At 39.0% G+C, this 17,561-nt stretch overlaps 1 protein-coding gene across 1 annotated transcript in view; it reads left to right on the top strand.

The window, feature by feature from the left end:
* The window catches only part of EFEMP1 (EGF containing fibulin extracellular matrix protein 1), a gene marked incomplete at its 5' end in the record, with an annotated part of 47,477 nt that overhangs the window by 821 nt on the left and 29,095 nt on the right, over positions 1–17,561 (top strand). Inside the window, 2 exons of the mRNA XM_081997957.1 lie at positions 2,196–2,244; positions 2,420–2,680. Coding sequence (XP_081854083.1) covers positions 2,196–2,244; positions 2,420–2,680 — 310 coding nt within the window. The remainder of the gene's footprint in view (positions 1–2,195; positions 2,245–2,419; positions 2,681–17,561) is intronic.

The following is a 17,561-nucleotide window of genomic DNA, read 5'->3' on the forward strand; positions in this document are numbered from 1 at the left end:
ATATGGGTGGACCTCTGAATATGTGTACAGACATTAGCGCAATGCCACACAAGCAGAAAATTCTGCACACATGCAAAAAGTTAGAGAACCACAGCCAAAGACTGAGATTGTGTCTTATACAAGTAATCCCACTGAAGTCAGTGGGATGGCTCAAGCAAGTAAATATTGCAGAGTTGGACCTTATTGTAGAAGACGGTGCTCAAAGAAGCCTCAAGTGAGCATTAGGAAGTCAGTCATAAAATACTTTAACACTGGGCTTCAGAAGCAATAGATTTTTGAAGGTTCTATATAGAGGCTTCTGTGATTTTTAAGTCTCTCTATATTGGAAACTGAAGATCTAAGTACCTTTTGAAAATCTAGACTGACAAAGGGATCCCAACCCCTCCTTTTCTGCATTTATTACATGTTCTTTATTAAAAAAAATTAAGTAGCATTTTCTGATAAGCCTACATAGTTTTGTTTATACAAATGGAAAATTTCTAGCATGCATATATGACTTGGGTTCCTATACTCCATTTTCAAAGAGGTCTTAGCATTTAGGTGCCTCAGTGATCATTAGACTCTAATCACGTAAAACTATTTAACAAAAAAAGCCTTAGCTTTTAGAAATGTTACTCTTAGAATGCTACTGTTTCTCATGCGTACATTGTATTCATTTAGGGCCAACTCCTCTTCTATTGTAAAAGTCCCTTCAGCTGCAGTAATAGATGGACTTGGCTCCTTACAGTTAAATAGACAGTACTTCTGTTGTGCATTAACAGGAATCGGGTGATTCAGTAAATGCATGAATTAGCTGTTTTCCTTTGGGTTTGCGTTTTCATAGCTACAGTAACTTTGGTGTTGTCAACTCAGCATGTAGTCATTCCTTTAGAGATTGAGAATTGTAATACAATTTGCTGTCCACTTACCCCTTTGGAAGAAAAAGCCTCCGAAGTTACAACTCGCTGCTACATTTGGCAGATCGCTGGTGTCACCTGCAAACAAAGACAGTATTTCCAATTCTAATGCTGAGTCAGTGTCCCTCAGTAACAAGTTCCTCAAAATAACTTGAGGATAGAACATAGAACAAGTGGATCTTGGCATCAGACAATCAAATTTGTCACCTGTATAGTTCCTCTGTGCCAGGGGAATTGCAACAAGATTTAGCTTGCTTGACTGTGACTAATTACGTTAGCCGACTCGATTATTTTCTTCTATAGGGCCATTAAAGTAATATCCTAAGCAGCATAGGGTGCATACGCACCTACCTAGTACAGCGCAGTTGACTCATTGATATTTTAAATGTGTCTGCTGTAGCTGGTTGCATTGTGATACTTTGCTAATCGGTTTCCGCAACTGTCACCTGTGATTAAAATTACTGCACTCCAGACAACTTAATGCTTCGGGGCAGGGAATGATAAAGATGCTTACCTAACTGCAGGGCAGAACATTTAAAATTCTTCCTGAAGTTATTAGTCTGTGTTGATATGAATAGTTTCTGAGTATAATCTTGTTTGAATTTTGCGAAGTCTTATTTATGTAAGTAGTCCCGCTGTTATAAGCTCTAACCGTCTACTGTATGTCTCACAATATAAATCGTTCTTCCTAGACTGCAGTTCCTGGAGTCCTGTGATTAAAAAGCATGTGAATGAATTTCCAGCTGTCATGGGATTCTTCCCCATTGCTAGAGTGCTAATGGGAGAGAGGATGAAATACAGGGGGATAGAGGCCCATCAGTCTCTCTGGCAAACCGGCCCCAGGAATGAAGGATGTTCACCTGTTGGAAGGCAGGGAACAAGATCAAAAGTCAGAAAAACTTGCTGCTTTTTCATAAGAAGATTTTCATACTGGTCAGCTGGGTCAGTCTAGAGGTTCATTTATTCCAAGTTTCAGCCAGTGACAGATGCTTTGAAACAACATACAGGAACAATGCAAGGAGAAAGTGATGCTTTTCTCACTTTGTTCTCCAGCCCAAATAAAACCTACACACTGACAACAAACGATATCTTAGGAACTTCCTGAGATAGAGGCTCTCTCTGTATGTACTTGTTGTTGTTCCTGCACAGCAGTGCTTTACCAATAGCCATTTTTCTAGCTTACCAAGGTATGCAAACATTTAATTTCCCTTATGAGTTCATTGAAATATGCTTGATTATTTTTCCAAAATAAAAAGGATCCCGAGTAGCCTAACTTTAATTTTTTTTTTTTCTCTATAGCAATGCACAGATGGCTATGAATGGGATCCTCTTAGGCAACGGTGCAAAGGTACAGTAAATAATTTTCAAAGACAGACTTGCCTTTGGTATTCTCTAAGTGTTATCATTACACACCCCTGTTTTGGACAAGGTGTGCTTGCATGTCTCATTGTGTTACTTGTATTAATGGCTGTTGCAGAAGGTTCGACTGTTAAAAGCATGACTTGTGTTGTTGCTAACCACAGATATTGATGAATGTGAAATAGTCCCAGATGCATGTAAAGGTGGGATGAAATGTGTTAACCACTATGGAGGATACCTCTGTCTACCTAGAACAGCACAAATTATTGTAAATGAGCGAGAAGAAGCAGCAGCTGAATCCACTAGTGGTCGAAACAATGTCATTCGGCGGACTCCAGCCGATCCTCACCGTGCCCCTCCAAACCCAACTCATCAAATTCAGTGTGCAGCTGGGTATGAGCAAAGCGATCACAATGTGTGCCAAGGTAAGCAGGCTGCTGTACGTTTTACTTTCAGTATAATTGGAGTGTATGTGATAAATCTAATGCCTGGAAAATGACAGCCTACAACTCCTGCATTTAAGAGTGTATATTGTTGTGCCATTAAACTAGACACGTACACACTTCCGATAATAAAATACATGCGTGTTGTTACTGTTCAAAGTAACAGAACTTGCAGTTTGTTGCAGCCTTATGGTCTGTTCCATCTATTTCAGGCTAACAAGTAGAATTAATTCTGTTGTCTGTAGATCCTCAAAAAGGATCTACAAACCTTCATGCAAACCCAAAACCTTCATGCAAGTAAGCAGCTTTAGTCAAATGTTTTGTGTTGTATTAAGTATGTCCAGGAGAGGCAGTGCTTTGGAAAAAAGTAGGCAACGCAGCAAGTCGTATTATAGATGATTTCTAAAGATTTGCAAAACTACATGGTTTTTTAGTAAGAGAATGGCGAATGGAACAAAAAATAATGAGCATATGAACTTTTGCTTAGACCAGATTGTAATACAGAAGAATACAGTGGTTTTATTATGTATGAGGAGTATTTCTCAAGCAATAGGAACCAAACATCTGAACAGCTTGTGCTCTTCTGATCTCTATGGAAGTAGTTCTACACAGACCCTGCCAGCTCACTTCCAGTCATAGTCTAGCCAGTCTTTGAAACTATGGCAATGGAGAGCTTTCATCTGAGTGTACATACACCACACACAGTGCCAAAATTCTCAGGGCATTAGCAATGTTAATTGTATGCATTTGGGAACCAGACTCATGAGCACTACTGTAAACTAAGACCGTTTCATTTATTATTTTATATAAATAGTTTACTCTTATACTTGCTGAAGTAACAAATGTTTCATCCACTGTTTTGTTTTTTCATAAAAATATATTCTACTCCGTGTTCATAAACTTGGTTTTCAAGCACGTTAGTGGGATACCCATGCAAACAGAGGGCAAAACTTGACCCCATGGTTCATCTTTTCCACTTTGTGGCCCACAACAGTATAATCTATAAAGTAATACTTGAGTGCCTATAATCAGGGCAAGCTGTAATATACAGTGGTAGTTCCTTTCTCCCTGGTATTCATGTATACAGAACATTATTTATCACTAGTAAGTAAATTCCCTGTCATTCTGAAGCATAGTAATCATCATGGAGGCTGGATAAGTTATTTTTGTAGGCAAAGCCTCAGAGTTGCATTTCTGGCTTATCTGCTAATGTTCAACACTTCTGTCACTCTAATTCAAGAATGTCAAGTAAAGAACCTACCGCAGGAGGTCAGTACCACAATCCCCGTAACCTTAAGTAAATGCTCGTGGTTAGCATGGAAAAATCAATGCCAAAGATGGCAAATGTTTTTTTCCTTAGTTTACCTTGGCAAAATAGCAGCAGAACCAGGAACAGAATACTGGACTTGTGTTTGATCTGACACTCCCTCCTTCAGGTGATGCTGCATTACTGTGGCTTTGCAATTGCAATAAACCGCTTCAGGTTCAGTGTGTAACAACAATTTTGTTTTATAAAAATTACAAGTAATACTAGAAAATTTCCAAACACAAACATCACTCTTGCTATAATGGCTTTAGGTGTATAAACTGGGGATAGCATAGGGAAGTTTAACAGCATGTACTGCCAATACCCGATATTCCAAATAAAGTTTGAGAGTTAGGGTTAACTTAGAGACAGACTACTGGTTGAGGGTTTTGTTTTGTTGAGAAGATTGGTGGTGATACGTTACTATTATTTTACTCCATGTTCTGGCTTCCTGAAGCTTGCAACTAAGTATTTATATTCAATTCACAAATCTTTGGTTAATTTATAACAACAACTAACCATTGTTATAGTACCAGAACTTTTTAACTAGAAGACACACAAACTATGGTGAAATCTTGAGCTTGACTGAAGCAGAGTTTTGCTACTAATTTCCTCATGCCAAAACTTCAATTTAAGTGCAGGAAGCATAGAAATATTAGTGTTTAAAAGCTGAAATGTATTGTACTGAATGAATTCCAGCTGGAAAACGGGTAGTGGACAGTGTGCTTGAAAGAAAGAATGAAAGACTTTTGGAGCACTTAAAAGCATATATTCGACTTCATGATCTTCATACTTTTCACTGCTGAAAATATCTTATAAAAGATAATCTTGATCAGCAATGGTCCCACTGTGGATTTATTTAATTATGGTTAAAAGACTTTGCTATGATAACTGCTTGAGGCTCCTAGGGAGTGTAACTTACACATATAGTCACACTTAAGCTTGTTTTATTGTTTAGTAAATCAAAGATGAAGTCCAGCTCCTTCTAATTGTTTGCAGATGTATGACATTTTCCTTCCAGTCCAGCAGCACTAAGTATTTTATAACCAATGTGAAAGTGTGGAGACCTCTGTTTAAAACAATAACATGCTCTGAGGAGCTGTATTACTGACATCATACTAGAGTATGAGGGGCCTTGTGTTTTAATACAACTGTCCACTCCCTTTTTTACATTGACTAGCGAGGGTATGATAGGCCAAACACACTCATGTTGGTTTCTGTGCTTGGAATAAACACACAGAAATTACACTACTCCTTTTGGACATAATGAAAAAACTCCTAACCCCTACCAGTGAAGAGATCCCTAAAATGATTGAGGCTTCAGTGATGTGCTGAGCTTCATCGTTAAGTAAAGCACGATGCAGTGGGGCCAGATCTTATTTCTATTGACAGGAATGAAAAACATTGAGGCGCATAATTCTCTGCACTTCTTAATCTACCAAAATGGGGCCATATGCCCAAGGTACAAAAGATACTTAATACCTTCTTAACTTCTGACCTGAGGAAAACAAGTAACAACTATGATATTTATCTGTGTTGAGAGTTTTCTGTCTGCAACAGATGCTGTTATTTATTAGAGACCACATAGCACATGAACAGCACAGATGACAGGTTGACAGCAAAGCACACTGCCTTGCAGAAGACAACTCCATGGAAAGAACTGCAGTTTCCTATGAGATATATCGTTTTTATAACTACTAGTGATCAGAGACATGTTCTCATATAATTGAGTTGATGATAAAGTGTGGGTAGCAAAAATTTCTTGGGAAATTTTCAAGATACTGTATGTGAGCAGTAAGTGCCAGGAACCCCCAAAACCGATGAAAAGATAAGGGGAGGTTATTCTGGAGGAAGATAACTTACGTAGAATATGTACAGAGCACTGAGTTTTGTGCTTCAACTTAAAATACTTTAACTGTATCTTAAAGTCTGAGTTTATAACCTTAACTAATCCCCCCTGTCTCTGTATAGTCAGTTCACACGTCACTGTCACTTCTAAATTTGCATTTAACTCAAAGGGCTGCTGAATCGGTCACTGGGGTAGATTCCCATATGTGGCACCTGCCAGCACTTTCAGGAAGCCACTCGGATGTTCAGACCTGTCATTGTGAGACTATCACTCAAACGGGGAACAGCAAAACACAGAGTAAGAAATACTTTTAAGCAAATTACTAAGTGAGCTAATATTCACAGGTGCTTTTTGCCTGATAAAAAAACATAAATAGCTGCACTCTGCCTGCATACAAGACTGAATTTTATTTCTACTGTGTTGTTAGGCTCTCTGTGATTTGAGTCTGCTCCTTTTGAAGTCAAAAGAAAATCACCCAATTAATTCAATTTTGTCAAATCTAGTCTGCAAGAAACTACTAGGTTTCCCTAGAATGTTAATAACATTTGAATGAAAAAAAGACCAGGCAAAGGTACCCAATAACCTGTAAACCTGAGAAGGGAAAAGACCTTTTTTTTCCTTGCCTTTCTCTCATGCTGGCAATAAAGTAAGCAGACTTTTTTGCTCCTCAGATAATTACCTTATTATATTTTTCCAATCTCTTTATAACCCTTTGTGCTACTGTGACTGTAAAATACAAGGGGTGAGACAGATTGTAATAAAACGTATCGGTACATTCTTATATGGAAGAGACACAGATATTTTTCCAGACTTGGTGGATGGTGGTTGCTTTTTTCTTTTTCTGGGGGGGAGGAAGAAAGCATGAACTTGTTTTCTGTGCTGTGGTTATTTTTTTCCCCCGTGCAAAATCACTGTAGGGATTTCTTCATTGATAGGGGTTAGGGGTTTTTTTCTTCATTAAGTTTTCCAGTGCTTTTCACAGTAACTTACCATACTCAGTCTGTGCTTTTACCTCAAGAAGTTAACTTAGTGTAAACAGGTCAAATAAGCCTAAATTTTGCATCTCTTGATTCCTCTTTTTTTAAGGAAGGATAAGGGGGAGCAGTTCGTGATGTTTTGTTTTCCATAGAGAACTCACTTTATATATAATCAGGGGTATGCAACTACCATATGAAGGGCATAAAAATTGGTTAAGTGCAGGTGCACTCAGCCTGGTCCTTTGCAGAACTGGTTCAGGTTGGAGATTCTGGGTGTGCCTGTGGCAGGGTGCTCTTCACTGACATTTTGGCTGGGGCGCAGGCTGTACTTCTGAAATGCACCTCCTAATGAGCTCCACTTAACACACTTTGATTTGCCTCACTGAGCGGTCTTGGAACATGCAAACTAGATCCCATCTAGATGAAACTAAACCTGAAATGAACTGCAGGGGTGCCGCTAATACACCACAACCACTAACGAGCGTTCAGGCTCCAGGACCAGACTGGAGCAAGCCAGGAGACCCTCAGAAATGCAAGTACTGGGACGTTGGAGCCTCTGCACTAACTTCTGATCTGCTCCTGTGGGTCCACACTATTTGCCAATATAGACATAACCTAAAATATACCTCTAATAGTTTCTTAGCATGGCACCAGAAATGTTTTGGAGAGCCTTTTGTAAAACATTGTACCATCCCAAATTTTCCCACTTCTTGTATTTAGGGATTACTTTAAAAAATGGGGTCAGGATTACTGTTAAAAGAGCATGAATTGTGACAAGTTTAGTTCCAGAGTTGTTGCTCTCAACAACACAAGACCTGTTTAGTTTGAGAATAGGAGAGGACAGAGGCTGCAGGAGGAAAAATAAGGTCTAGTTACCTGTTTTAGGATGCCATTAGTTCATCAGAGTGCTTACTTGGACACAGTTCATATGAGCATGTTTGCTGCAGTACTTCAAGTGGAGAATGCTCGTGTCCAGCAGTAGCCACCCTAAGAGACTGACCTGATTACACAAGCTGTTTGAATGCTAATTACATGGAAAAGCCATAGGAATTTTGCAGGTCTAAGAATCCACAGAAGGATACAAACCGACATTTCACAGCTCTTTGTACGGAGTGTTCGTAGACACCAATTAATTTCTTGTACATTTGGGTACATCATGCAGAGATCATCTTTCAGCAGCCCATGCTGAACCAATTGTTCAGGCCGTTAATCTGTGAAACCGCTGTGTTTTGCTGCAAGGAGCCCTTTCTGGAGCATCTCTTTAATAGCCTTGTGGGACCAGAGGGGAGGTTGCAAAAAACCATCTTGTTTTGAGGGCCCGAGGGCCTGTTTTTGGGCATTTTCAAAATTTGGCCACTCTGAATCATCTTCCCATCTGTGCTATTTGCACAGCTGTGAGTGTCATGTCAAGACCTTGGATAGATATTCTCTGTTCTGTCTGACCATTTTACTGTGAACATCCATCACAAGCGTAAATACTAGCAGCTGCTTCACTTCCTTTAGTTACTTACTGCTTTTCCATTATTCTGACCCCTGCAGGAATATGCTCAGTACATTGCCCCTAAAGATTCATACCGTATGCTAATCACACTAAGTGTCCGAGATTCAGGCAAGCTTCCGAAAGTTGTATTTACCTTAGCTTCTTGAATTGTGATTATGCAGGCAAGCATTAGACTTCAAGTTGAAGTAAACTCATTAGCAGTTCTCATGGCTCCTTATTCAAGAAAAATGGGATCATACAGTAGTCACATCAACTGTCATACTTTGGGGGTTGATTTATTGATTTTAAAGCCTGGTTGCTTGGTAGCTCTGAGGAGGCTAATGTTTTGATAGACAAAACATAGCAAATGTATTCAGAAGGCACATGGTCTGAAGAAAGTCCAAATCTCCAGACATCTGTCCTCCTTCAGAATTTCACTAAGCTGGAGGTCTTTTTCATAATGCAATCAGGAACAACACCAGATAGAAAAGGGAAAGAATGTGCTTATGTCTGATCCTGACTGGGCATCCCAGTATACTTGGCACCCCATTAAAAGGCACAGGGTATTTATTTATCTCTTCAAGGAATTCCCTGTATCTGTTGCAAACACTCAGACACAAGCATCCTAAAAGTCAGTGAGCCCTGCATGGAATGATTGCTGTCATCTGTTGCCTTCAGTAGCATAAAACACAATTTGTGAGAGTATGAGCTGGCTTTTGTTCCCTGTTTCAATACCTGCTGTCAGTGAATTGCGGTATATAGCATCACAGTGATAGAGAAAGTTTCCCTAGCAGTAACAGCAGTGTGAGAGCATCTTGGCAGCTACTGTTAGCAGCCTTCTAGGATAATTTTATAGCACTACCATTGCCACTTTGTAGATAGATTCTTTCTCCCATACTTCCATGAAAGAATTATAGCTATGTTCTCAATGTGTTTCCTTTGAGCAGGTCTGCAGTTACTTCATCCCAGACTAGTGCAGAGTAGTTCTTTAGCCTGATGAGAAAGGCTCTGTTCGTCCTTTCTCCAATTGTGTGCTCGGGGTAATTTTCTCTCAGCTAACACTTTTTCCTCTCTTTTCAAACCTGATTCCTGCTTCAAGTTACTTGGTATATAATGGAAATACTCTTATCTGTGTTTTATTTTCATTGTTGAAGTTAGGGTTACCAAGTCACCTTTTCTAACCCTAGAACATTTCTAAAGGATCTCAGCACTACAGACACACAGTGTGTAAAGGTCCAAGATATTTCTTGAGCATCTCCAATGATGGGACACTAATCTAGCAAGCTGGAAAACTAGTTCAAAAGCTGAAGTTCAAAACTTACTTTCCTTATTTTGCTCTCTTTCCAAGTGATTTTTTTCATTTCTTTTTCATGCTGGCAAAGGAGTGTGATAGCTACTGTTTCTCTTTGCCTTTCTGGGTGTGCCAAAATCGTCCTGCAGGAAGAACAAAGCTTCCCGCAAATACAAAAGTGGTCTGTTTGATTCTACCCTGCACCACTAGTGATGCCTATATTCCTTTGCATATCTTTTACTAAGGAAGAATATCTGCTGCACTATAGCCAAGCGCACCAGTCTCCACCATTACTTGAATTAATTCAGTATGTTATGCAGACTTGCTATTTTGCCATTTTCCTATCGCCAAGGACAATGACGACATAGTGTTATAGGGCCCCATACTAGTGAGATATTTTTGGTCTGCTGGAAACCATAATGAGAGGGTAATTTTTGAGTTCACCTTACCAGGTTGTATCTTAAACATTCTGCATATTTTGTGGTGTGGCCAACTATTCTTGTACAGCACTTTGTCATGGCAACCCCTTTGTCCCATATATGTGTTGAAAGAGGAAGAACTTTTACTTTTTTGTTCATGGGTTTCATATAAGTTGAGCTTGGCTGTCTCCATTATACTTAAAGACTATTTATTCTCATTTTGCCTCTGTGATGCTTTTTGAGCTATTTTTTCTGGACTACCATAATCTGTGCACATTCTGTGATAATTCATACAAGATCTAAGCATCCTTTTGGCGGAAGGGTCCTTATTAATGGGAAGTTTGCCACATACCTGTCAAAGTTCAATTGCTTCTATCCACAGGACTGAAAGATCTGAACTTGGCTAGTAAGATCTCTTCTCTCTGTATGTGACAAGAATAAATGGAGTAGGTAACCAGCCATATAAAAGTTCGTGGATACAAAGCATGAAATTTCATTAAGATTATGTCTGGTTTTATCTTCAATTTGCTAAATTTTGTTTTCATAGTGGCCAGAAAGCAAGAGTTTTAGAAAGAAAGCTCTTTGCCATAATTCAATATACAGCAAAATTTAACCTAAAAGAACATATTAAATGCACAAGAATCCGGCTTGTACCTTCTTTCGTTTACATTTTAACTTTACTAAAAATACAAGAGGGACTTGCAAATTACAGAGCTATGAAGTAGTTCAGTTTACATGTAGTTATTATAAAATACCTTTTATGCTCATTCACATTTGTGTTTTGTTGATCTGAAATCACATTAAAAGTTGGTTCTGTTGTAAGTATAGTGGAGAAGAGTCTAATCTTTGTTATGTATAATTATATGGTAAAACGTGTAGCATTGAAGCTGAAAAAAAGTTACTAAGAAAACAACATGTGTTACAAACACTTTTGTAAGCTACAGTGCTAAGAAAAAGTTCTCGAGGTACAGAAATGGGTTAGACATTTTCTGGCATAATGTATCCCAATGTCTTAATTAAGCATTTTTAAAACTAGACGTTCAGTATACCCTGATCTGTTGCTGTTACCAAATACCTTGGGTAACATCACCTAACTGAAAAATACCCCATAACTATTCTGCATTTAGAAGGTGGGGGTTGTTTGGGGGTTTTTTTGGTGGGTTTGTTTTTTGGTTTGTGCTTTTGGCTATTGTTGTTTTGGTTGGTTGTTTTCATTTCTTACTGTCAAAACACTAATTTTCAGGACGTGGGAAAAATGGTACTTGTTTGGTCAAGGATAGTGGTGGTAACCATAGATGGCTAACCACAGAAATAAGTAAAATTCTTAAATAGGATGATAAAGGATTCAATGTATCTCCTGGGAAGAAATGTTTGCTTTGGGAAGCTCTGAATCTGTCTTTATTAACGCCTGTTTAAAAAACTTCATGCCTTTGAGCGGACACATCTAGGCATCATTTAAGCCTATTTAAATCAGTTCTGAAAAGGAGAAGATATGGCTGAGGTTTCTTTTACAAGCTGAAGTAAACTTCTAGTCTAATGCATGACCTGGTATGATATAAGCAAATCTGACATTGCACTTGAGCATGTTTAGTCCGTGCCTGAACAGATGTTCTATGTAGTTTCCTGAGTACAAACAGAACTTGTTCAAGGGTTTTTATATGCATATGCCTGCACGGGTGGGAGGTCATAATGTGTAGTAACTGGTCATAATGTGTGCAATCAAACCTCACAGATTTGATTGGAAAGCAATGGAGAGCACAAGTTTCAAGCCTGAATGGCTTCAGGAATGTTTTGGGTGGTTTTTTCCCCATCCATCAACACCCGTAAAATCTTTAGCCTGAGTTTTCAAAGTAATTGGTCACTGTCTACCCATGAATCTTTTCTTCCAAAAAAGTGGTCTTCCTTATAAAGAACTGGCCTGCTACTGGCCTCCAAGTAAATAATCAACTCATCTACTTTGATACTATTGACACCTAAATTCCACTACCAGCTGTAACTTGCACCAAAAGAAAAACTTTGATAACTCAGATTGATTTAGAAGTTTGTTTTCAATAATTAAAATTCAGAAGAGTTAAAAAAATCCAGGGAAAATAACACATGGGATGAAAAAATACCATGATGCCAGAAAAACAGCAATATGGACAATCAATTACTGCATATCTCTTAGCATTAACAATTTAAAAATAAATCCTTATCAATACTCTTAACAGCTGCCTGTTCTAACAGAAGTAGTTAGAATTGGAAAATGCAAGGACTTTTGACCGGTAACGATTTTCTGTACGATTTTAAAGAGATTGCCTAACGTTTAATAACAGACTTGCACAGAGGAAAGGAATAAAACATGGCAAAGTGAGCAGAAATTTAAGCATGATTTTAGCTGACTTGACCCTAACTTATAAAAACTATCTTGATCAGAAAGATGGAAAAAGTAACCTCTTCCTTGTCTAGACTTACTCCGTGGAGAATTTTGGGTATCTGGGCTGCATTAGAAAAAAAAAATGGAATTAAATACAGATTTAGAAGCAACAAATACAGTTCAGTGTTTGGAGAAGGTTAATATAAGTTGATAAAGATAGCATCATTTCAAGAAATAGATATCTTTGTCAAGTGCCTTAAAAAATAGGTACCAAGTTCTACATCAATTTTGAAACCATTTTGTTTTGCACCTGTGTTACCAAATCTTACTTGTACTTTTATATCTTGTAGTATTTAAAGCACTTTCTTTGTAGATTAATTTGTTCTCAAGGGACTTTCTTATCAGGAGGAACAAGTTCTCCACATAACTTCTAGATGATAAAGGTGAACCAAATAAAACAATGGCTCGCCTGTCACACTTAGGGCTAGCTAAAAACTCTGACATTTTAATAGGCAGCGTTGCAGTTAGTACATAGCCACATCAGAAGTAAGCAATGCTTTGGAGTACCCACTGATCTGCCCCCTCAGGCTGTGGAAGATGCCTTACTTTATTCCTCCCAGAAGTTGTTGGAGACTAAATCAGGAAAGTGTGCAGAATAAAAAAAAAAAAAAAAAAAAATCATTCGCATTTCCCAGGGGTGAAGAAAAAACACATTCTTATCTGAAGTAATCCTGCCTGTATTTACTCTGCAGCTAGATCTTCCTCAATCTTATCTGGTTTGGTTTGAAGGATCAAGAGAGATTTCCTTCTACATTACTTGAGTAGAAAAGGAGTTCAGGATTGTTGCAAGATCCTAAGATACTGCCAACACTTCTAGGCCCAGTATTTTTTACCTAGTGCAGAAAGCACTAGGTAAAGCAGATAAAAATGTTGGGCTTAAGTCAACAACATTGTACTGGTTGAGCAGCTCTTGGGCTGCTGGGGTTTGCAGAAGCAGGAGAGCATTACAGCTCAAATGAGTCCGAGTTGGAAGAGAGTTACAACCATCCTCCTGACATGGTTTGTGAACTGCAGTTGTTGGGTACAGGAGAAAACCACCCATTTCTCCCATCATAAACACTGTTTGACCATTATTTAAACAATCCAGAAAATACATTCATAAGTTTTAATCTATTACTCAGCATGTGGAAAATTATGATTTTGGCGAGGGGGCTGCACTTTTGTGTGTATTCCTCTATCAGAAACTGTGGCTTTACATGCCTATGAGGGAAAATTCCCCATTTCTAGACAATATTTTTTATGAGAAGACTGCTTATGTATTTAAATCAAAATGTTCTCTCCATTATGATTACACTCAAATTTCAGTATTCACCATTAAGAGAATCTCTTCCTTACTATGTATGCAGATTTATAAGGCTCCAGGCACCTTTGAAATAAATTGAAAGCACAGCCATGTAGTAAAGCCAAAACCAGACACTAGCCAAGGAGATCCACCCAGCAACACCCTCGAACACCCTCAGCTTCTTCCCCTAAGCACAGCTTTAGAGCACTAGTCTTGATCTTGTCTCCACTTTCTCCACCCTCATGAAAGCTTCCTGGGGGATTCCCCAGCTAGCAGAGACGCCGGAGCTATGCGAGTGGCTGTTCGTGGTGCAGAAACAGTTCACTTGCTTGATTTTCTTACCTATCAAACAGCTCATAAGGAGCGTGGCTGTTTGCAATACTGCTCAGCCCATTTCAAGGGGAATATTGCAAAGTAGGAGCAGCTCACAGCAGGAGAAAGCAACAGTTAGGGGATAAGGAAATACTTTAACAACGGAGGAAAGTGATATGTGGCAAAACCATACAGAAATAATGAAAGGGTTGGAGAAAGCAGACTTGCAACTGCTGTTTCCCACTTTGAAACAACAATTTAAAACTTCATTTATGATGCTGAAAGGTGGTGTAGTCAGAGGACCCCAGAAAAGGAACTCACTGCTATAGGATATGAGTACGGCCAACAATTCAAGAACTCAATTAAACAAAGGTCTGGAGATTTTATACAGTGAGACCAGAAGTTAAAAAAGAGCAACTTTTGAAAGGGATAACAAACCTAATTTATATTTTTAAGGCAATCTTTTATAATTTAAGAATGTCAGGATGTTGTTCATTGTTGGAAAGTAGATTGGCAGTGTCTATACCCTTCTGAGGTATCTCAAGTTGAGAAGGCATAGCGCGTTAAATTTTCCCATCTTTCTGTATTTGGTGACTGCTACCTGTGGATCGAGCATAAAGCCTAATCCCCAAAAGCTTTGATGAATTGGTCTGGTGGACATCAGGTGTTCAGTATTGTAATGGAACCATTCCCTGCCCTACAAGCTACAGAAGGTTGAGACTTTTTTTTTAAGAGAGCGCAAACCAGTATAGTTTTGTTGAAAATTAAAACCATTGGGAAATTCAGGCAAAAGTTTCTGTAATTCTGACAAGAGATGCATAAATAATCTGATCTGATTGTTAGCTGTCAAATGCAATTTAAAACATTTCTATATCAAGAAGAAATCAGGTATTCGTATCAGAACATTTTCATCATAGGAATCACAATTTGTTATTGTGGGGAAAAGCACACAATACTGAAATTCAGTGACATCATTTTGTACCGCCACAGCTTTCAGGGGCCTGCTGTAGGCTCCATTCTTCTGGGCAACATTCATATGTAGAAGGAAATCTGTCCTGCTCTGAACAGCTTAGTGGTGCATGCACTTGCATACCTTAACAAGCACACACTTTAGACAACGGTATTGCTGTGTTTAGTGTTGTATTTGGGACAAAAGCAGCAGCAGCTTATATCATTCTTTGCATTTGATTCTTTGTTTTAGTATCTGTTACGTCCAACCTAGCCAAAAACTGGCCTCAGCAAATTCTGGCTCATAGATGCTGTGGGAGCCCCGGGGGCTCCATACACATGCCTCATCTGTGACCAAACAGGGGCTAAGGAGCCATTTCACAGCGCCTTGTCCTCAGGGTGGAGTCACACTCCTAAAACAGCTATGATCAGTAGGCTGAAAGTGAAATATTAAGGAGACCAAGGGGACCAATTGGGATTTTCACAGACTGAGCGGCCACTCAGGGAGTTCAGCCAGAAAGAATGATCTTAAGTGTCTAAAAATATGAGAAATAGCAAAAAGGTGACACAAAAATGTTTTTTTAATTTGACCATAACATTCCAAGCGGGACAGCCGTGGGATCTGCCTGGATCAGCTCGAGACTGCCTTTGCAGAACACCACAGAAGCTCACGCAACGCACCAACTAACACGCACTCCAGCTTTATGGCATAAAGTTACAGAACTGTCTGTGTCACACAAATTTCAGATTCAAGACAGCATTACTGTCCCATTGGGATGCAGTTGGGATGGGCTGGGTAGACAACAGCCCTTAAAAACTGGAATGATAATATGCAGGTTTTTCCATTCCTATCATTTGTCCTTAATTTGAAAAATTAAATGCTTATGTCCCATTGTTAACTATTCTTAGCACTAATTTCACAATTTAGCCTAGTGACAACCAAATGGCTTCCTTACAGGTTTTTTTTTTTTCGCCTCAGTTCACAGCTGTCCTGAATTTATTCAGTTTGGTGCTTAGGTTGCACAAAAAAAAAAGTTTTGTGACTCAGCCTCCATAAATGTTTTAATCAGAAACCTCACTTGACCCAACTACTGCCTGAAGAACACTATCTGTAACAAGTCAGAGGCAAGAAAGGTAGTACAGTTCTCTATTCTGGTTAATAGCTTAGAGTATATTTGCAGCATCATAGAATAATTCAGGTGAGAAGGGACCTCAGGAGGTCTCTAGTCCAACATCCTGCTCAAAGCAGGATCGGCTCTGAGATCAGACCAGGTTCATCAGACCCTCAGACCAGGAAGGTTTATCCAGTCAGGTCTCGAAAACCACTGTGGACTGAGAGTGCAGAACCATTCTGGGCAACCTGTTCCGCTTCTTCACTGCCCTAATCGTGAAAAAGGTTTTTCCTTATACCCAGTCAGATCCTCTCCTTTCAATTCAGCCTAGATTGACAGAGACAGATAAAAGACATGTGCTAAAGATGCAGACTTCTCTCCCCTCCCACCCTTCATTTCTCATTATACTTCTAGCTGGTTTGCATTGTCCCCCAATCTTACTTATGAAACTATTTAGAATTATTTATTTCATTTGGCTGTAGCACAGAGAAGGTGCGAGGCACCAGTGAAAGTTTCCTTCTGGAAGGCACTGTAGGCACAGATACAGTGAAAAAGGTCACCTGAGAAAACCTTCCATCTTCATACTTGTAAACATGTGGCTTGCATTCCTTCTTTACTCTATTTTCTTCAACAAAATTAAAAAATACACTTTCTTGGGTTTTACCTACCACTATTGCCTAATGTACTTTCCAGAACTAAAATTTTTATAAAACTGTGCTGTATTTATGGGAAAGACTGGTTTGTTTCCTCAAAGGTGGAGGTGAGGAAGTGCTTTCCATAAGGCAAAGTAACACAATTCTGGGGCAGCCCTGAGTTTGAATGAAAGCATTTTCATGGGAAGCAGACTAGCTAGCAAGAAGCTGAATGTCATTACCAGCCTCCCATGACCCCACTCTTGCCACAAGTGAATCTCTGCAGTCTTTTCAGTTTCAGTTTAAAAAAAAAAGGATTATCAATGTGTATCCACAAACCAGGAGACAACTAGTTTCACTGCTCAGTGTCTATACTACTTAACATGCAGAGCTCTGAATAAATGCAAAGATTTATTTGTAGCTACTGCCCACCAAACTTCTTAAAGCACTGAAAGTATATCAAGGCTGATTTTAATAAACAAAACCACTGTTTATCCTTTGAGATGTCATATTAAGACACATTTAGTTATGTTCAGTTAAAACTGATGCATACTTGCATCACAGCAGTTTCACTGACATCTTTGCACATGCCTAAAATTTACACAGTTACTTAATGGTGACCTGAATAGGAATGCTGTCCTGAATTAGTCCTTCACCTTGTTGCTAGGAACTTTTATTTTAAAAACCCTCACCAAAAAACTTGCCAGAGCAAGCCTGCACAGACCAATCCTATTCACGGGTGGGTAGGAAATGCTTGAAAGCATAAGAAGGAGCAGCCTTGATCTGAAGGAACAGCGCTGTTTACTCAGCTTGCAGTTACGTTGCTGGGACATAGTTTT

This window comes from Phaethon aethereus (genome assembly GCF_964289735.1).
Source record: "Phaethon aethereus genome assembly, chromosome: 3".
NCBI lineage: Eukaryota > Metazoa > Chordata > Aves > Phaethontiformes > Phaethontidae > Phaethon > Phaethon aethereus.